Source organism: Pinus tabuliformis, chromosome X (assembly GCF_031772625.1).
Source record: "Pinus tabuliformis cultivar Carrire ecotype Pingquan chromosome X, CPIR1, whole genome shotgun sequence".
NCBI classification, from domain to species: Eukaryota; Viridiplantae; Streptophyta; class Pinopsida; order Pinales; family Pinaceae; genus Pinus; species Pinus tabuliformis.
The window spans coordinates 527442734-527465660 of record NC_142308.1 but is presented as its reverse complement, the minus strand read 5'-3'; the positions used below and the strand labels follow the sequence as shown (position 1 = coordinate 527465660).

At 33.8% G+C, this 22927-nt stretch overlaps 1 protein-coding gene across 1 annotated transcript; it reads right to left on the bottom strand.

The window, feature by feature from the left end:
* Positions 1 to 11281: 11281 nt before the first annotated feature.
* LOC149141029 (alcohol dehydrogenase class-3-like) lies at positions 11282 to 22614 on the bottom strand. Its single transcript, XM_089453220.1, has 11 exons — positions 22583 to 22614; positions 15573 to 15610; positions 15322 to 15458; positions 14399 to 14442; positions 13999 to 14321; positions 12445 to 12527; positions 12273 to 12348; positions 12128 to 12189; positions 11892 to 11987; positions 11625 to 11786; positions 11282 to 11537 (listed from the first exon to the last, which is right to left on the bottom strand). Exons 1-11 carry the CDS (start codon positions 22612 to 22614, stop codon positions 11427 to 11429), a joined length of 1164 nt encoding a protein of 387 aa, XP_089309346.1. The 3' UTR covers positions 11282 to 11426.
* Between the last annotated feature and the right edge of the window lie 313 nt (positions 22615 to 22927).

Genomic DNA, 22927 nt, shown 5'->3' with positions numbered 1-22927 from the left:
ACCTGGAACAAAACCTGGTGCAAAGGATGACACAAAACTTGGCATAAAACGTGGTGCAAAACCTATCGCAATACCTGGTGCTAAACTTGGTGTAAGATTTGGTGCAAAACTTGATGCAAATTTTGTGTCAAGTTTTGCACCATATTTGATAAATGGATGCAAATAGCACCAAAAATGGGCTCTAGATGCAAAAAAATAAGTAAAAAGGGACGTTGATCGCTGGTTTTGTTGTAGTGAAGGCATGGGTCAAACACGTAGTAGCAAAAGTCCGAATGCATCACGTTTCTCTGATTTTCTTTCCAAATAGTCAATCGTCGAGATAATGCTTTTACTGTTTAAGTTTCAAATTTGAATAAGGATTGATTAAAAGACATGTGGGCGTAGAAGTATCAAACTATTGAGCATACATTTTATATACAAATATGTATCCTCTATAAAGGATAATAGGGAAGTAATAGTTAATCTCTGAATAAATCATGTGAAATAGACCTTTGTTCTCATATTGAATTAAAGTTACCTTTCTTTTATTCGATGTGTATTTGAGCATGATTTACACCTATTGTATGTGGAGGGCCCCTGCAGATAGTCAAGGTTAAGTTTATTTCATTTTATCACTTTCTGTTATCTCATTATCATTTCGTTCTAGCTTAGTTTCCTTAATTCACTATTTTATCATTTCCTTATAACTCAGTTAAATCTCATTATTTCGTTTGCACTTGAATTTCTTCACGATCATTTAATGGTTTAATTTCTTCAATGTTTTTTGCTTAATTACAGTCAAGGTTAAAAGATTGTTTTCATGCTTTTAGTATCAGAACTTGTATATACTTTGTAGTCAACGTTAGAAGATTACCTTCATGCTTTTTAGAGTCAAAATTTTTATATACTTTGCACACACCTTTTAAAGCATTTTTTTCTTGCTCTTAGAATCATTTGAGTTTCAATACTTTGTTTTATTGCAGCAAGGTGTTTAGGACAGGTTCATAATTTATAATAATTAACATAAGATGTTTTAAAACAATACTCAATATGTATATGACCTAGTAGATTAGTCTAACAATAGCTTTACCTCCACTCATTAACTTGTAGAATATAACTCTAATCTAGTGGTTACAAATAGGAACCTAGATAACAACGAAAATCTCCAAAATAAATATAACCATCATCTTACAAACTAAAAGAAAGGCTTCTAGCATATATAGTGCACTTTCACTTCATAAGTACACCAATTTTGGTCGATAATTTATGCTTGCAATTTAAGAACATTAAATTGACCAAACACCATGACCCCTCGTACAAGATGCCTAATGTTTTATCATTGATGGAATAATAAGGAACATGATGTGGCCCATATTTACTATGTATTTCCATTGATCTCATTGATATTATATTTCAATGTGCAAAGTTGGTTTTTTTTGGCATCTCTAGTGTTTTTATGTTCCTATCTAGGGCATATACTTGACCAAGGGTGCAAGGAAATTTCAACATGGTATCAGAGTTATTTTGAAGGGAAAGTAGATCAAAGTGTGCATAGATGTCAACTCTAGGAGGGAGTGGTGAGACATGGAGAAAAAGGTTTAGCAAAGAATGTGAATATGTGGTCTTGATTAGTTCAATGATGAGATAGGATGGGAATTCTGGTAGTTTGGTGGAGAACTTGTTGCACAATATTATGTTTTGTGGCAGGTTGGTGATGTTGGACTTTTGTTGACTTGTCAAATTATGTTGAGGTTGTTTAGGTTCCTTTTCAAGGAGTGCTTTGTCATGAATTAGGTAGTTTCATGTGGTTGGTAGGATGATTTGTGATTCGCTATCTTTATTGGGTTGCAAAGTTTCACATCTAAGAGTGGAGCCATGTGGACATGAGGTGTTTGACCCAATATGATGAGAAAACTTGCAAAGCTGAGTTGTGGCGGTATAGAGTGGACTAAGCTCAATGTTTAACCATAGATTGGGATTTACCTTGAAAGGATACAAGTTCAGTTGGAGCACTTTCCAGGTGAGAAATAGTAGTGAGCCAAGAGGAGGTTTTGTAGGTTCAAATGGAGTTTGGCTTTAGAGGGAGACTATGAAGGAAATTAAGCGTCCTAGTGGAAGTCTATCCTTTAGGGTTCAACCAAGAGTGTATAATCTTCCAAGTCATGCAAGGAAAGTCACAAACCATGTGATGACATTCATGGTGGTGCAAGGAGAGTCGTATACTATATTATAATAACCTTGGATCATGCAAGAAAAGTCATGGTACATGCAAGGACAGTCACACAACATCCAAGATAATATCGATTAAACATAAAAGAAGATGTGGCACATGTGAGGACAGTCATGTCCATGTAACGGAAAGTCATGGCTCATGCAAGGAAGACATGGGCATGGAAGGAAAGTCATGGAGCTAGAGATTTATAAAAGAAGGATATGGAAATACTTTCCTCGCTAAGAGGGAGTGTTGAAAATTGGGTATCTCAGATGGTATTTTTTAGCAGAATAAAACCAAAAAAAGGAGGTTTATGGGAAAGATACCGAAGTGTTGGGATTTTGGACCCAATTTTGTGGGCTTGTAACACAAGCGTAATAATATTCTATTCTAATTTTTTATTGAGTGATAGTATGGGTTTCTTGAAGAACAAAGAAGGCCCCCAAGAAACTTAGAGAAAAGGTATAAATGGAAAGCCAATGGAAAGGCCTAATTAAACGTTTGAGATGGAATTTGAGTTTGTGGAGAAAGGAGGCTGAAGGACAGAGCCATAGGGAAACCTTAGAGAGAGAGAGAGAGAGAGAGTCACAACCAAGACAAGGATTGATTTAAGAAGTTTTTCTTAGAGGTCGAATCAAGATATCTAGTTAGGGGCTGATATTTTATTGGGATACATCTAACAAGGAAAGTGTAGTTGCATCTCTATGAGGAAGTCCATTTTAGTGTGCTAATGCCTAGATCAAAGGGTCGTGGCTCATTTAGGAAGACAAGAGTGGGTAAAAGTGTTGGAAAAAAAATTCCCTCATTGGTCACATGGTTGTACAAGAAGGCCGAGGGCATAAAAGGGCTAGTAAGTGTTGGCTGAAAGGTTAAAGAGATCGCCTAAAGTGATATGAAGATGTAATAGTGGAAGTTGAGGTTTATAAGGCTTCCAAGACTTCTAAGGTGGTTGTTAAGGTGAACATAGAAGGTTGGTTGAGAGCATATGTGGTCTAGTTATGACCACAAAGGGTCAGTTAATGAGATCCAAGGGTCTATTATAGAAGACCAAAATCGATCCAGATCATGGGGGGTAAATATGATGGGTGAATGAATACCATGGGTGGATTCCACTTACAATACCATGGGTAAATTCCATGGATGGATGAATACCATGGGTGGGTGAATGCCATGGGTAGATTCCACTTTCCACTCAGATCATTCCTCCCCTCTTAAGAAGAAATGGACCCCATTCCTTGAAGTTCCCTCCTGAGAAGCCTTTGTTGAATATGAAGAACCACTAAAGAGGAGGGTTTTTTGTTGCTAACCGATAATCATGATGAATGAAGATCTAATTATAGAGATACCATGTAATTCTTGTGACCAACTATGATGCTAAGAGTGTGTGGCCTAGAAAATGGACTCTGATAAAGCGTGGGTTTGTGGATGACCCACAAACATGAAAAACAAAGATCTGAGGATAGAGCTACATCATAATGCTTGTGACCAACTATGATACTAACAATATGTGGCCTAACAAATGGACTTCGATGAAAAGGGTTTTTTGTGGTTGACCCATTATCTTAGGTTTGTGGGTTACCCATAACCGGGATGATTGTGAGTCTACTTGGTAAAAGTATGGTGGTTTTTTAAGAAAATTCTCCTATCCAATGAGATGTTGTAAAGACTTATTTCAATCCTTATTTTCATATCCTTTTTCCTTTCTTTTGATTTTTTGTAGTAATATACCTCTTGCCATAACTTTGCTTATAACTTCTACTACTAGTGATGAAATCAAATTTTTCAAAGACCCATTTGAGGTATTAAAGAGGTATTTCCATTGATATAAGATACTTAAACTTTGATGAGCTTTGGAGTGAGAAAATTATTTCTAAAACTCATGGTATGTAGGGTTGTGCAACATTCTAGACATATGTAACGTTAATTGCTCCTATCTCTCAAACCAGGAATTGAAATCGAATTCTATAAAAAACCCATTTGGGCTAATTGAAATAAAATTAAAATTACCTATTTTAGACCTTTATAAATGGTCTTTCGATTTTGTAATACTTGTATTAATTTTGATGAATATTTTTGCTCTACATTTCATCTATCATTGTGCTTCTATGGTGGCCTTATCACAATGGGAAAGCTGAGAAATGCTTGAAATGAGGTAATACAAGATTTTGTGTGCTACATACAAATATTTTAAGCTATGGCAAGGTTTTGTAAATCTATAATAACAATAAATGTGAGAATACTAAGTGTAAAGGACCACAAAGGATGCCAAGGGTTTATAGAGCGACATGGCTTATTGTAGAGATATGGAACCTCCATTTTGTAGACCAATGTCTATAATAAATCGATGTAAAAATAATACTGCAATGGTGAATGAATATATGATGGTGTAAAACCATTTAATTCTTATGGGACAACTGTGATACTTGCAGTGTAGGGTCGATAAAATGGGCTCTAAAGGTGCCAAAAGGAGGCAGGAGATTCCTCCAATATTTTGAAACTAAAATATACTTCAAACCCTCATTCCCATGGAGCCATAACCTGCTCTGATAGAACTATCTAGATCTTGGGGGGAGGCCTGCAAGCTCTAAAAAATGAAATGGTAGAAAAAGAGGAATACACGTAGTAAACAAAACCATAAATAAATTTTTTATTAAAATAGAGAATAATTGTAAAAGCTACATTTTGGTGAATAGTCTGTCCTTTTAAAAAAAGTGATATGTTACTTATAGCATATTTTAGTTACAGTACCATGGATAAATTATGTGGTTGGGCAAATACCACGGGTGGATGCCACTTACAATACCATGGGTAAATTCCATGGGTGGATAAATAAAATGGGTGGATGAATACCATGGGTGGATGCCACTTTCCATTCAGATCAAAACTCCTAATAGAAAAAGGTATATTAGGGCTGAACATGGTTAGAAAGGAAGTTTTGTCAAGCTAGCGAAATAGTTGTTAGTGAAGACAACAAAAAGTTGTGAGTTGATCAAGGAGCCAAAGGACTCGTAGAAGGTTACAAGGTATCCATAAACCTAAGGGGGTTGGCCAAGGCTACAAGGAAGTTGAAAAAGGTCTAAAGGAGTTGATATTTTTCATTAAAATAAATCTATAGATGAAAAGGAAAGAAATTTGCAACAAGGGAAGCAAGAGTACTAGTGTATTGTTCGCTAAAAGGAGCAAGCCCATGTGGGTTTTATATTTTATAAATTGTATTTATTTGTTGGGAATATGAGAGCCTGATGAACTATGTATCATCCCTAAGGTTTTAGTCAAAGTAAATATTTTGTATTATATCATTTTGTCAAGGTTTCTAAAGGGTCATGATCCATGGTATAGGGGCCATAGTATTTTCTTATTGATGAACTAAAAAGGAATGTGATTTGGGCCATATTTAATGTGTAATATTATTGATCCCATTGATGCTTTTCCTTTGTGAAAAGTTTTTTTTTTGTTGGGAGTATGTAGCTCATTTGTGTATCTATCCAGGCCATCAACCTGGACTTGGGTGCAATAAAATTTCAACATTCCTCACTCTTATTCCTAAAAACGTAAAATCAAAGTAGCACTCTAATTTCCACTGTATAGATATTTGTAATTTTATATGCAAAATAATATCATAAGTCATAGACAATAGAATCAAGCCCTTACTTCCCCTCTTCATATCACTAAATCATATTGGCTATAAATAAGAATCAAAAATCTTAGATAACATCCTTATGGCTCAAGAACAAATCCACTCCCTCAAATATTCTTAAAAGCCTAATATGCTAATTAAACTTGACATGTCTAAAGCCTTCGATCACCTAAGTTAGAATTTTTTTTTTCCATGTTCTCGTATCATTTGCTTTTGATGAGAAGTGGATTTAGTAGGTCATATATATTATCTTAAATCCCTTCTTTTCAATCCTAGTCAATCGGCCACCTAGTTATATATTCACCCCCTCTAGGGGTACCAAGCAGGGTGATCCTATCTCTCAATATTTTCTTTTAATAGCTGAGGGGTTAGGGCAATCTATAAAATGCATGGTAAGGGACAAGAAAATAAAGGTCCTTAGTTTTGGTGAACCTAACACATATTCTTCTCACAAAAAAGTCATAGATGATACTCTTCTTATGGGGAATCCTTCATTTCAAGTAGTTGTAGCCTTCAAATACATTATCAACGAGTTATCTAAATCCTCTTGTGGCTTCATTATTTTATCAAAGTATGATATATTCTTTTCCAACAATCCCCTAGCCATTCAATCACATATATCCATATTATTAGGATTTCAAAAGAGCTTGCTTCTCTCAAGACATCTAGGAGCCCCATTTGTGGAAAATGCGCTTCAAATAAAGGTCTAAGAATATTTGTTTCCTAACTATGAATAAAAGGTATAAAGTTATACATTTATATCTTTTAACTTTGAAGGAATACTGACCTTTATTAAATCATTCTTACAAGCTTCTCCTCTTTATATTCTCTCATCCCTCACTACTTCTAACTTCATATTATATCTCCTCAAAAACATTCAATGATTTTTCTTTTAGGAGTAGGAATACTGACCTTTATTAAATCATTCTTAGAAGCTCCTCCTCTTTATCTTCTCTCATCCCTCACTACTTCTAACTTCATATTATATCTCCTCAAAAACATTTAATGATTTTTCTTTAAGGGGAATAACTCTCTCGGTTAGAGAGTTATTCCCCTTAAAACTTTAGTTCATTAAAGAAGCCATGCCATCAAGAGGAATCAATATGGAATCCACGTGGCCACACTTGGACCACGTGGTGCCACATCCCAGCCACATGGGAGTCCATATGGGACAAATTTCATATTGGTACCGGTACATACTTTTAGTTCCCTGATACTATATTTCTGGTACTATCTTTCCCTAGGATGATATTTTAATGCTTCATCCTAGTACCGCAATCCCTTGTGTCACTCCCCCCGAGGATCATATCCCTGGGTGCCATGTTCCCTAGTATCCTTTCCCTAGGTTCCACTTTCCTTGGTACTACATTTTCATGGAACTCATATCCTTTACCTCCCTTGGTACTTCCTTTCTCTAGTATCACATCCCCTTGGTACCATTTCTCCTAGGTGTCATTTCCCTTGGGATCACAACCCTCGGTTACCATTTTCCTTGGGATCTCTTGCTCGACACCAATTCCCCCAGCTTCAATTTCATTGGGATCATTTCCCTTTGGCTCTTATTCCCCAAGATGGTATAGTTTATTTCCCCCTTGGTAACACCACTCCTTGAGGTGGTAGGTTTGATTCCTTACATAACTGGTAATCAATTAAACTTATTCAAATAAATATAAGTATGAATAACTAGGCATGAACACAAAAGTTCTCATAACTACAAAGGAAGAGTTGTAGTCCATCTATTAAACTTCACTAATCCTCTGAAGAAAGTGTAGCTATTATATATATAAGCCATTGTTGTCAACTAAGAGAGAATAAACACAATTTTTCATATCAATCATGAAGATAAGTTCAACATCACACTATAGGAATTCATTATAAATCATAGACATACAAGATCTCATACTAATCATAAACATAACATTGAAAATCAAAGTTGATGATTAAAGTATACAAATGTAATATACTTATTTGGGTGCCCTAAACTGACTCACAATTGAAGGAAGGACTTCCACTTTCACCCAACCATAAGCTAGCTACCCAATAAATTTCTTGCAGCTGACCACCCCCAAGCCAAATCCAATGTATGAGGAGATTCTTGCTTAGGGAATTCACACCAAAGGCTTGTTTAAACACTTAGGATATGGAGCCCACTATTCAAGTGGTTTATGGATTTCCCTCTAATAGAAAACACCAATGTGGTCTATTGATTGTACCAGTGTTAGTATCCAAGTTGGTATATTAGTTGTTTCCTAACCAAAAACACAACAATGACACACTCTTTCCTTTGAGTTCATTCACAGGGGCTCACCCAAGGTTCATATGTGGCATTTCTCAGTCTCAGGAGTTGGATTCCACTGTCCAGATGGTTTATCAATTTTCTTCTCATAGCAAGCACCGCAGCGGTCCAATGTCAACTATTCAAGTGGCTTATCAGTTTCTCAACAAATAACACAATGAACCAGAATTCCCTATCCAAGTGTTTTATCAGTTATACAACAAGCACCATAGTGATTCAATGTCTCATTGAGCCTCCCACTAGCCTCATAGAGTTAGACAACATTGTATAGTGGCCCCACAAGCAATTCATAAGGGATTCATCAAAAATTCACAAGGGTTTAGCTTATGCATAGGTTTATGCATGCTAGCTCAAACACCACTCTATCTTCTTTTACCAATTCCCACATGTTCTAGCGATCAACTAAGCACAATCACAGGGAGAGAAACTTAGTCCATGAAAAATATTTGGTAAGATTAATTAGTAAGAGAGGGTTTGAATATCAATAAACCAACTAGTGAGAGCCAACCAACAACAACCAATTTCTTCAGTTGTGCCCTAATATATTTCTCTTCTCTTTTGCATCCCTTTGTGTGCTTGTATAGGCCTATGTTTTTGTTGCACTGGGGGAACAAGCACTATCCTTTTATCCATTCCCTCTAATCGTGTCTCGCAAATTGAGTATTAAGAAGTTGCTCGATCATGTTTGCACCACTGCCTCCAATCACATATGATAAATTAACTGTTAACAAGTGGCTTTCTTAGGTTTGCAAGTAATAGCTCACTAACTTCATGTTTTAAGTTTAGGGACGGGTTTGCGGCTTTCCAAGTAAGCAGACTCCATCAAACATTGGGATCTAAAATATTTTCCTCTCCTTTAGTTAGTGATGATAAGGATTGAATTAAAAATTTTAAAAATACATTGTATCAGCTAGATGTGGCTCTTGTTCCCATACTCGCATTATAGTCACATTACAAAAATGGTTTAAACTAGAGGGTTGTCACAAACATCATCAACCCTCTTTAACCATTAATATAATAAATATTGTAACATTAATGTAACATTTACGTTAGCATTAATATAACATAAACCATGGTCGACATTAATGTAGCATGAATGTATCAATCTAACAATCATCAACATCAATGTAACATTATTATACTATTGCAACATAAATACATTATTATATTAATGGTTGATCGTGGTCAACATTGGTCAACCATGATCAACCTTAATCAACTATATTCAACCTCATTCAACCTCATCAACCCTCTTCAACCATGTTCAACCATCATCAACCATCAACAACCCTCAACTACCATGTTGAACCATTCTCAACCATGGTTAACCTTTGACAACCATTTTTTACCTTAGTCAACCAACATGAACTATAGACAATGATGGTTTATGAATTCGACCCATGCATGTTGGTCATCTACTAGCATAACCACATCATTAAATGTGGTTGATATATGCCAATTGGTGGTATTTTCCACCTTTTATATGCCAATCGACATATGAAAATGACACCAATCAACATATATCAATCACATTTACTAATGTGGTTGTGCTAGTTAATACAAATTTCGGATTTGAATTTAAGGAAACTATTTTAGATCATAATGTCATTCCTAAAACACTCACAAAACACTCTAGTGTCACACACCTATACTAATTTATATCTATAATAGACTCCTCTCACATCTCTCACATATTCTTGAGCCCTCCCTTAAAAGAATTACACCTAAAATAGATACTTATTTAGAATAATTATCCACACAAAAACTATATATATATATATATATATATATATAAAATTACATACAATATTATCTATTTATACATGAATTTATCTATAAAAAGATATTAACTATTTTATCTAACTAATTTAGCTAGTTAAGCGAATTAACAACTATAAATTAATATAGTATCTAGCTAACAAACTCCTAACCAAATGACTCATATAAAACTTACATCAAAAAATGATTAATACATTTTAGGAATATTATATATTCAAACAGGGAAATCATATCTCCAATAGAAATTTAGAAATGAAAAAAATATATATATATATATATTAAAAAGTCTAATTTTTTAATTGGAAAAAAAAAATATAACAATAAAAATAATAAATTCAAAAATGCAATAAATTTTTCAACTCATTCTTTTTAAATGTGTGAAAAATACATGATTATAAAATATAATAATAAATAAACAAATATAATATTAATAAAAATATTTTGTTTTATGAATTTAATTTATGTTAATTTTATACCTAAATTTATTTATACTAATATTTTTTATCAACTCAATTACTTGTATTAATATTATTATAAATCTATTGCTTTAGATAACTCGGCACTTCATGGAAATACAAGACTAAATGGCTTCACCACATTAATAAACCAAAAAATCACTCTTATCTATAACAACATATTACAATCTTTTTATGGAAAACAATTATGAAATAAAACAATTTGTTAAATTACACTGTAATATCTATAATATACAGGATGTAATTTTATCGGTTCATATATTTGTGGAATAATTTTATGTCATAATATCTATGATATATTAATTTATTTATTTATGTGGAATTTTTCTCATTAAAATAATTACTGACGTTACATTGTCCTTAGAAATATAAATACAAAAACTTTATAGTGTAGATCACAATAAACATTACTATCTCATTATCATTTGACAATTAATTTAAACTCAAAATTTAAATAAAAATTATTTTTTTTATAAAAATAATATTTAATTGAGTTTAGAGGTTTATTGAGTTGAAAGTTTTTTTTTTTATAGGAATGTGTAAAGTTGTTTGATTGTCATCAAAGTTGAAATTTTGTTCATTTTAGTCAAAATAAAAAAATCTAAATAAATAAATAAATAACTATACAAAACATTTAAATAATATCAACTCATAAAAAAAAATTATCCCTATAAAACTTGGATCTATTTAAACTCATAATAAATTGATATAATAGTAAAAAAATAACTATACAAAACATTTAAATAATGTCCACTCATTAAAAAAATTTATACCTATCAAAATTAGATCTATTTAGACTCATAATAAATTTATATTTAAAATAAGTATATACTAATATTTAATATTTTTATAAAAAAAAATTACTGTTGTCAATGTATGAAGGCCGAGATCGGGGTACATTGACTATTATTGTCACATGTACGTACCTGATATGGCAGGTAGCAGGGCATTGTATATATGTACGGCATGGAATAGCATGATTATATTAAACATAAATATTTTTAAAAGTTGATGATTTGGTGACACCATGCTTCGATCATAGATGCATCATAGATACATCACACATCTCAAGCAGTTGCCTTCCAACAACAAATCGAATGCTTTGTTTATATCGGAGAAGGGCAACTCATGTGTAATAAATTCTTCCACTCTGATCTCCTGCAACAAACACACCAAAACTGTTAGATATTCTTCAACGCTAAAGACCAATTTGAAAATTAACAGACGACATGAATTTGGTTGCACCTTGTTCATGCATTTTTCAACGAGGTCGGGCAGTTGGGTTTTCCCCTTGAATCCCCCGAATGTTGATCCATCAATCCTCCTTCCATCGAAAAATTCCAATGGACGAAGGCTTATCCTGCGCGAGCTCAGATCGATTCCAACCAGCACTGCCAAACCCCACCCCTGTGCCAAATTAACACACATTAAGTACATCATCAGTTGCAGTGTAGGGGTTTGAAACTTGCACAATTTTTCTTTAGAGAAAGAGAAAGAAGAAATGGAAATTACATCATGTGCAGATAAGAATGCCTGGTACATTATATCTGCATGTCCAATGCACTCGAAGCTGTAATCTACACCTCCATCTGATATTTCTTGTATCACCTGCCAGAAAGTTGACCTCTTGAGCTAATAAGAATAGAATTTACAGGATTTCCTAAGGATGTCAATAAAAAATGTGTATTGCAATCAGCTACACAGAATTTCAGATGCAGTGCCTTATCCGAAAGGACATAAAAATATACCTCGTGTATGGGCTTGGAGTAGTCTTTAGGGTTGATGCATTCTGTTACTCCTAGGGCCATGGCTGCAGGGAATTAAGAAAATTATGGATTGAGTCTGTGCGTGAACAACTTAGTAAGTTGCAGAAGTGTGGATGTGTTCATTTACCTTTGGGGAACTTGTTAGGGTTGGTGTCAACTCCAATTATTCTGGATGCTCCTCTCATTCTGGCACCGTCAGCCACCTTCGAAAATTTCGGTGAATCAAATAGGTAAGTAATGAAAAACATTCGAAAATTTCGTGACGGGTCTAGATGCGAAATTGGGTAAAATTTACTGACCGCAAGGCCGACTGAACCGAGACCGAAGATGGCTACTGTTGAGCCATGTTCTACGTTAGCTGCATTCCACACAGCACCAACACCTGCAGGTCGGATATGTATATCTTCAACAAAAAGTTTAATGGAATCTTATTTCGGTTTTTGTTTGTAAATAATTTTAGTGGGTAATTACTAGAAATTAACATATTACAGATTTTGGAAACATTTTGATTTTAATTTTTTTTTGAAATTTGTAATTTAGATAAAATGTTGCTATAAATATTTGTATGTGGGATATTTTTGACAGGTTTGACATCTTTTTTTTTCAAAAGGTGGAAAAACCTATCAAATTCAGTTTGTCAAACCAACAGTGAGGACAGCCATCTCTGGCTGCTATCCGCAAATGTCAGTTGACACATCACTGTTATCAAGGAAAACCACGCCCCCTGAAATAACCCGCTGGTGGTCCGTAAGGGAGCAGGCTTTCACTCCTGCAAGATGCCTCTGGGTCTTGGGCCGTTAACCTGTTTCCTTGGGCCGTTTGACATCTTTTTATGTGGATAAATATTTATATATAGTGATTGGTTTTAAAATAATGTTGGAGTAATATATTTTTTTTTAGAATTTGAAAAACTTATAGAAATTAACTCAATTATAATTATATTTTAAATTATTATTATAATTGATTAATTGTAAAAAGAATTAATATATGAATTATATATATATGTTACAAAATTTCTAATTATAGAGATTTACTCTATTTTATAATAAAAATTTACTTATATTTTAATCATAGAGATTTTCAATTTCTCAATAGAATTTACTACAATACTATGGTTCAATATTATTACTTACTAATTTCAGAGGCCCAAAATGATATTAGAAACACTTCTTTCATATAGAATTTTTTTTATTAATCAATTTAATTAGAGGAAAAAAAACATAATTATTTTGAAGATATTTTTTTTTTAAATTTTATAAAAGATAATACAAATATTCTATAATATTAAATAAAAAAAATTTAAATTAAAATTTTTAAATTGACCATCCTTTTTTTTAAACATTTCATAAATCCAGGTTTCTATGATATTCTTCAATCCAACCCATGTATATATAAACAACCGTTTATTTATCCCATCTACCGCCTTTATATCTTCTTTGTAGCTCTGTATGCAAGTCTTCAATCACCTTCAAAATTAACAACCTGTCTACATGATAAATAGAAAGCTGAAATTTAAAAATGAATTTACTGAGATTCAAATATGTTAGGATAAAAATCATTATAAATAAAAATAAAAATAAAAATATATAAATTATATGTTAGGATACATTATAATATATACATTTATATGTTAGGATAAAAATCATTATAATTCAAGTTTCTAAAAATAATTTCAGTGGGCTAAATTCATATATTCAAAAAGCCTAATTTAAATTCATATGGTCAAAAACCTAATTTAATTATATATAGTTAAAAACCTAACTTAAACCATAACAAAACGAAAACTCGCCAAATTTCAACCGACATCTCAAAATGAAAAAAAGTAAACAACGCCGATGAAGGGGTTCACACACCTGTTGCTATTCCACAGCCGAGAAGGCATGCTTTTTCGGGAGGAGCGTTGGGGTTTATTTTGACAACACAGGCATAGTCAACAACTGTGTACTCGCTGAACGTGGAGCACATGAAATGATACACCGGTTTTCCACGAACAGAGAAACGGGATTTCTGATCACTCTGCATCACAGTTCTAAAGACGTCCACTCTGAACTTTCCGCATAAATTGGTCTTCTTGGAGTTACAGTAAACACAGTCTCCGCACTCCCCAGCGAACAATGGAAGCACATAGTCTCCTTTCTTTAGATCTGTTACACCTGCTCCAACGCTTTCCACTATTCTGAAATTCGTCACAGATTCTCAATTAACATTTTCTTTGTTTGTGATAGAAACAACAGTGCAATCAAACTCACTTACCCTGCAGCCTCATGGCCGAATATGCGCGGAAATAGTTTCTCATCCTGCATGCACAAAGAAACATAATATGTTAAGGAAGATATAAGTAATATAAAAGCAAGTCTTATTCACGGAGATTCATTCAGTAAACCTCTATGGTATATTAAACAATATCTTTAATTTGATTACATATTGGAAAATCCCTCTAAAAATTACATTGTTTAATCCCTACCAATATGACCCCAATATAGCTTCCCAATTTAAAAAACCCCTACTTTCACTAGATATTGTAGATATCCATTTTTCATTAACATTTTTTTATGCTTTTTTATATTTTTTAATTAACTTTAAGCTCCGTTTTTTGTATTTGCCAATATAAAAACCGTTTACTCCTATATCCCCAATATAGAAAGAAGAAAGAAAGAAATTATTTTAACATCCACGACGCTAAAGATAGCCTATGGGACAGATTGTTTTTTCATCTGCTTGATGTATTCGGCTCTTTTTTTATAAAGCTTCACAATAAATGCTCCCATCTTCTGGACAAACCCCTCGTTAAATAGATTATCCCAAGAGCTAGCTGCCAGCGTATCTACATAACTTTCACTGTTGTCTTTGAAGGCCTCACATTCTAAATATTATATCTTTTTTTCTCAATAAATATCTCGCAATATAAACCCACTTAATATGATATTGTTCTCCCAGTCAAACCCCCATAATCCTACCACCAATTTCAATCTTTAAAATTTTAATATCTGATATCGATTTACACTATTCTCAACAATATCGTAACATACTCGATACTAGAGTGCAATTCCAATCTAATTATCAGTCCCTCTCGGAACTTCTCTTGAACCACCCTCCATTTAAATATCTATAGAAAAAAAAATGTGTGCCGCAGAGTTTACTTCTAATTAAGAAGTTGTGAGTACCCTTCCACTGACCTCGTGCATCCACAAAGTAATGTCGGTGTGGCAGAGCGAGGTGTGAGTAATCTTAATACGGACTTCCATAGACTTCGGTGGATCTACTTGAACTTCTTCAATAACCAGTGGTTGCTTCGGCCCCCATGCTACAGCCGCTGCTTGATATTTCAACAAATTTACCATATGCTCATATGCAAATTTAAAAAAACAATCCAACTAATCTAGCATGATGAATACACAGTCAACTGGATGAAAATCTATAATTTTACCTTTGCAAGTGATAACATCACCGGCTGTGCTGCCCATTCTTTGAAATCGTGAATTGACATGATTCATAGCACTGTTTCCGCTCATTGTTTCTTCCATGATTCTATAACCAGAGGCGCCCACCATGTATTTCAGTTTCAAAATCATTTGACATTGTATATTTATAAGGGAAGTTCCTATATGCTTGTTATTTTATCTTTGACAATTTAATATTTTAATTAGAACTTGTTTTTGTTTTTAATAAGTTTGGTTAATTTTATAAGTGAAATAAGATTTTGGTTTTAGAAATATAATTTTATCTCATTTAATATTTTTAATATAAAATTTTAAGCAATCTTATATATTATTAATAATCAATTATTTATGTCTATATATATATATATATATCAACTTTTCTACCACATTCAGTCCATATTAAGCATTTTAACCTCCAGCCCAATGTAGGTAGTATCTTCATTCAGATTCTTAAATGAACTTTAACTCTGTCTAAGTCAGATACAGATTTCAAACCATTGCGAAATAAATGGAGAAAGCAGAAGCAGTTGAATCAACGGTGTATATTAATCAATTTAATCATAAACCGTCCATATTTTTTGATTGAATGATTCCCAGTTTTAGAAGCAATGCAAATGTATAATTCCTATTTTAGAAGCAACGCGAATAAGGGTAGCCTGTCATCGTTTCATGTGGCTGGAAAAGAATCTCAAAAGTGCATTGGTTAATGGAATAAATAGATAAATTAAATTTTTTAATTTATTATTTTTAATAAATTTAATTGTTTAATTAATTATTTTTAAATAGAAAATTAATTCATTAATTTTAAATGGAAAAATAATTCATTATTTTTAAATTAAGATATTGTTTGAATTGAGTTATTTTTAGATGAAGATATTTTAAATTAAAATTTTATTTAAAAAATAATTTATTTAATTATTTTGATTTAAAATTTAACAATAAAATTTTATAACTAATATTTATAAATATATTAAAAAAAATATTATCAAATATCGTTAAGGTTTAGATAGATTTTATATAAAATAATTATAACATATAAAATAAGACTTGCAATTATAGTTAATTTTAAATAAGTGCATAGTTTATTTTAAATAAGTGATGAACGGTAGTTTAGTTTTTGGTAAAATTTAGAAAATATATAATGGATAATTAAATCTAATATATATAAGTAAAGAGTATATTTTATTACAAGATAATTAAATTAAGAACAACTTTATTTATTGTTAGAATTTATAAATAAGAGTTGAACCATTCTATCTAAATAATAAAATGAGATTTAAACATTTAAGAAACATGTTTATATGAACAATTATCAATTGTAAATTAGGTATTGCCACCATGGTAATATAATATATTTATACCATCTAATATATATTAAATATTAACATTGTGCATGTATAAAATAAATATATATATCATGCTTTTTTTTTGTGGTACATATTTTATTTTCTCCTAAACATGAGTGGACATGGATATGCTAGATACTTTAGGTCATTCTTTTTGGGAGACCAAACCATGACAAAAGGTTCACATGTTCACACTCGGTAGAGAGACATAGGATAGCATAGTGTTTAAAAAACCAAAAAAGATTATACATATACTAAAAAGCAAGTTGGATTGGTCATTAGGATAGCTTGTAATGCCATAAAACACAATAAGACTAAGAATAGCATAAGACTAAGCAGAGGAATCAAATTTTGTAGCAACAACCTTAATGGGTTCTTGAATGCTGCTGAGAGTTCTTCATATTGTGGGAAGAATACCAAGGTGTTGCTTTAGGTGATTGAGGTGTTGGGCCAAGTCCCTCATATGGTGATGCAAATGCTATAGAGAGTGTAGGATGTTTTCTCAATGCTTGAATTGGCCCATTAGGATTCTACTAAGGAGAAAATTCTAATTCCAATATAAGTCAATCATGTACGTGCATTAGTTGAAACAACCGCATGTCTGTCCAACATCTGGCCCTCAATCTGCTAGTTCTATGAGAACCTCTATGTCTCAAAGATGATGCCATCGAGAGGTTGCTTCTCGTGCAATGTGGGTGAGCTCCTCCTGGATGGGACCTAGGGTAATTTCCCAAAACCTGGTAGTTGTTTCCACTAGGTGTTAGTGGATACATGAGTTTCCCCAAGAGGTCCTTTATTGGTAATAGGATGCGCCTCAATGAACATGTGCATGGTGAAAGGCCCAACAATGATTTGAAAGCAAGCTATTAAAGGGGGAAGGGTACAAGTGGTAGGCACAAAGAAAGTAGTCATGTGTAGATGGGAAAGAGCAAGGTGATCGAGCAACAAATGAGGCTAGGATATACTAAGTAAGAAAATAGACAACAATCCATCAAAATGATGAGCCAACTTGGGAGGGAGTTAAGAGGAAGACATAATGCTTGCCAAAATATTCAACTGAGGAAAGTGAACAACTATAGGAGACAAATAAGAGAGAGAGAGAGCATAGAAACACAAAAGCAAGCCACGAAATGTGAGGGAAGTTCCAAACAAGAATGCTAGTAAAGGATATGCCATTAAGGAATTTAAATGTAGAAACAACCACCAAGCAAAGGGAGCTATTCAAACCAGAAGTTGTTAAGAGCACTCCCACTAAAAGTGTTGAGAGTCCAGATAAAACCACCATCTTGGATGTAAGAGGAGCCAAAATGGAAGGCAACATCATGAGCGTTAAACCTGTGAGGAGAGGAAAATAGCTAGACTAGTCCTATACTTTACACCAACAATTGGAAATAGTTGCTCAAACTCTAGTTTTGAAGGAAGGGATGAATAATTTTGGACCACAAATTGCATGCTAATGATAGAAGACCAACACCTCAACAAGGCTCAAGAAGGTGGGCTAGCAAGTGACCCTAGTTCAGATTAGTAAGAGTAGAGGCCTAGTTCAGATTAGTAAGAGTACAGGCTTGAGTTACATAGGGGGAGCTTTGGTATCCAACAACACCAAGTGAAGGCCTAGCTAGAAACCAGCTAGCAAGATGATGAGCATTCAAAACTATGGTAATGATCATGCATGATTTCAAGTGGATTGCAAGCCCCGGGATCAATAGTGCAATAAATACTCATTGTGGGAGCATGGTGCCATGTGCCCCACCACCTGGCCAAATAAAACGACATTGAGCTTTGGTATCCAACAACACCAATTGAAGGCCTAGCTAGAAACCTAGCAGGATGACAAGCATTCAAAACTATGGTAATGATCATGCTTGATTTCAAGTGGATTGCAAGCCCAGGGATCAATAGTGCCATAAATACTCTTTATGGGAGCATGGTGCGATGTGCCCCACCACTCCACCAAATAAAATGACATTGCATCATAAACACCCCATCCAAATAAATACACATATCTATTAATGATATATTTTATTATTATATTTATATTTTATTTATTAATATACAAAAGATAATTAAAGGGTATTCATAATTAAATATTTTAAGTGAAAAAAATAATTGAATTAACATTTAGCTTTTCTTTATCAATTATACTATTTTTTAAAAATCTTTTTAAATGCCTTTTAATTTTAATTTTGTATTATCCTTATTCTTTCTTTTATTTTTCCTATTTTCAATTTAATAATACATTATAAATTCATTTATTTTTATCAGAATAATACAAATAAATAAAATTTTAATATCTCCCATAAATAAAAATATTATTTACATAATACTTAAATATTTATACTCGGAGATATCTTCAAACTTAATATCGACAGATTTCATACCAAATCGAAATGAATCCCAGAAGCAGCAACAGTTGAATCAACGGTCTACATTAATTAATTGAATCAGAAACGGTCCATATTTAGAGATTGAATACTTCCCACTTTTAGAAGCGATGCAATTGAATAATTCCCACTTTTAGACGCCATGTGAATAAGGATGGACTGGCATAGTTGTCTGGGGGAAAAATCTGAGTTGGTCGGAGGGGGCGGTGGACATGGACGTGGGCATTACAAGCTCAGTCATCGCGGCAATCTGTGAGGTGGACGTCCACCGCTCATTTGTTGTCATTAAATTAGTCACCATATGTCATTAATAACAGAGAGTTCTTGGCAGGCCCACTTAATCTCTCTGCACTCGATGACATTAAGCCATGCTGGACCGTCTTTGTGACGATGAAAAGGTCTCTTTCACCAGATATTTATTGAACATCGGTCTGCAGATATGCGGTGCAGATGATTAAAAGATTAAATGAATCGCCAGTGATCCCTTGGCATTCTCCAATGATTTGGACACAACGTTTTCCTCGACAATTTAGAAAATAAATAAAAATAATTTCCAATATAACTCATTAGTGGAGTAGATTAAAAGAGCTTCACTCTCCACTGAATTTAAATTAACAATACATCAGAAAATTATTTCTTTTTTTCCATATTAAAATTTAAAATTGTATTAAATTCAGAGTAGATTAGAAGAGCTTCACTCTCCACTGAATTTAAATTAACAATACAGCAGAAAATTATTTCTTTTTTTCCATATTAAAATTTAAAATTGTATTAAATTAGTAATTGTATCAAATGTTACAAAAAAAATTCGGTAAAGCTTAGCATAGTAAAAAGTAGTATAGAAGAGGATTGAACCATTGCTAGTTTTCTGAACAGCGAAGACAAACTTCTAGGGTTTCAGTGGGTCGCGGACGGTGTTCCTCATGGAGGGTCGTAGAGGAGGGAGAGCCTCTCCCTCCTTCAAGGAGGTTGTTGCTAGTAGAGGTAAGAAACCTCTAGAAAATACTAGAGGTGCTCCAGAGGAAGGGAAAAGAACTATGGAAGAGGAGACAGCACGAGGCAATACCAAAAAAATCAATGGCACAAAGGACAAGGAGGGAGAAGACAAAAAACAGGGCACTAAAGACAAGAAACAAAAGGGACCCTGCAAACCCAAAGTTGAGATCACACCAAGAGTTGTTTTAAACGACCCTGCCCTACAGGCACATAGGGATCACTTGCGGACATATGCTATTATCTATAAGTTATGGGACTATGGCCCATTGAAAAAACATTGCAGACATGGATCAAATATCACTGGAAACCTAAAGGGAGCATCAACCTTCATCTTGGGTCAATGGGTTTCTTCACTGTGGTATTCACGAATATTGAAGACAATGACAAAGTATTTGAAGGAGGACCCTACTTCTATGCAGCAACTGGACTCTACATGAGGTCATGGATGATGAATTTTGTCCCGGAACGTGAGACTTTTACCTCGGTACCGATCTGGGTAAGACTCTATTCTTTACTTCCTGATTATTGGCAAAATGAATCGTTAACAGCCAGAGGCAATAAATTAGGTCGTTTTGTCAAAGCTTCTCAAGCCATAAGAAGAGGGAAATACACTTCATTTGCTAGGATATGTGTGGAAATGCATCTTTAAGAAGCTCTACCAGATGAAGTGATCCTAGAAGTCTTTGATGAAGAATGGATGCAAACAGTAGACTATGAGCATATCCCATTCATATGCTGTAGATGTCACAAACATGGACATCTATTTAGAGACTGTCCACTCGGGAAAGTAGTAAATAACAGCAAGGCTAATACAGCGAAGGAAATGCATAGCTTCCAAAAAGTGGTCAATCGAGGAAAAGGAAGCAAGAGAGGACCAAAGAAACATCAAGATGAAGGGCTTAAGGTTAGTCAAAATAAGTTCCAAGTTCTTGAAGAAGACGAAGAAATCACAAAGGAAGATCAAGTTATTGAAGGAAAGCCTGGGGAAAAGAGAAAAGAAGAAGAATGTGACCAAAACCAAGAAACTGATTATCAGAAAGAAACCATGATGAGTGAAACAGAACTCGAGATGGATCAGGATATGACCCAGAGTGAAATGGACCTGGAGGACCATGAGCTATAGGAGATACTTGATAAAGAAAGCCTATATCTAGAAGGGTTCTTGATTCAGGGAACCACAAGAGGAGTGGATTCGGTACCTCAAGAAGAACTCAATAGAATACAGCAGTTGCTTTTAAGGAAAACACTGACTAATGCATTGGAAAAAGGAAAAAATATAGGTAAGCAAGACAACAGAGGAGTGAAGGTGATGAAAACTACTCCAGGACTAGCAACAAGAAACCCAGGTAAGAAAGGAAGCAGGAAAAAGAAGAATGAACTCTTGATGGAGTGTGGTAAGCTAATGATAGATTCAAGTAAGATAAAAGATCTCGCCAGCTACTCCTTCACAAATCTTTAGTTATAAAGTTTACATCTCAGAATATCAGAGGTCTAGGGAGTAAGAGAAAGCAGAGAATACTCAGTCATAGAATGAAACAAGAAATGCCAAACATTATCTTTATCCAAGAAACGAAATGTTCCATTCAAAAAATAATACAAATCCATAGTAAATGGCTCAGTAGATTTGAGTTTCTAGAAGTTAAGGAGAGGATATAGTGGGGGGAATTCTCACTCTTTGGAACCATCAAAAAATTAGTATTATAGATGTTGAGGCTACCAAGAATTATCTATTAGTCGTCATCCAACCTGTAGGAGAGAGGCACCCCTATCTGGTCACAAATGTTTATGGCCCTCAAAGAATAGCTGACAAACTCAAGTTTCTAGACTCGCTGGGGGATCTCAAGGACAAACATGTAGGAATAACTTGGATCATGGGAGGGGATTTCAACATGATAAAATCTCTTTCAGAGAAAAAAGGAGGAATCAGAATCCTAATTAAAGACTCTTTGGAATTTCAAACCTTTATAGACAATATGAACCTTGTAGATACTGAAACGAATACTAGCCTCTTTACTTGGAATAATAAAAGAGGAGGAGAGTCTCAAGTAGCCTCAAAGTTAGACAGATTCATGATCTCGGAGGATCTGATGCTAAAAAATAAGGAAGTAATAGTGGAAGTTCTCCCCTTTGGAGGCTCAAATCACTGGCCGGTTCAACTGGAGATCAAAGGTATGGGCATTCTTAGAAATAGACCTTTCAGATTTGAAAACATCTGGCTCTCCCACCCAGATTTCTTCAACAATATTAAAAAATGGTGGACAGAAGATTTACAGATTCAAGGAACAAGAATGTTTCTTCTTCATAAAAGATTAAAGCATATCAAACTCAGACTAAAGGATTGGAACATAAATGATTTTGGCAATATTTTTGTGGAGAAAAAATCAGTTGAAAACAAAATGAAGGTTCTCAACCAAGCTCTGATCAAGGAAGGATTTGATAAAGACAAAAGCAATCAAGTGGATAAATATCATCAAGAATGGGACAATCTGTGCAAACAGGAGGAGGTTTTTTGGAGACAAAAATCTAGAGTCCAATGGCTAAAAGAAGGGGAGCGTAACACGAAAATTTTTCACAGGTCCACCATGGCAAATAGAATGCATAACATAATATCTTCAA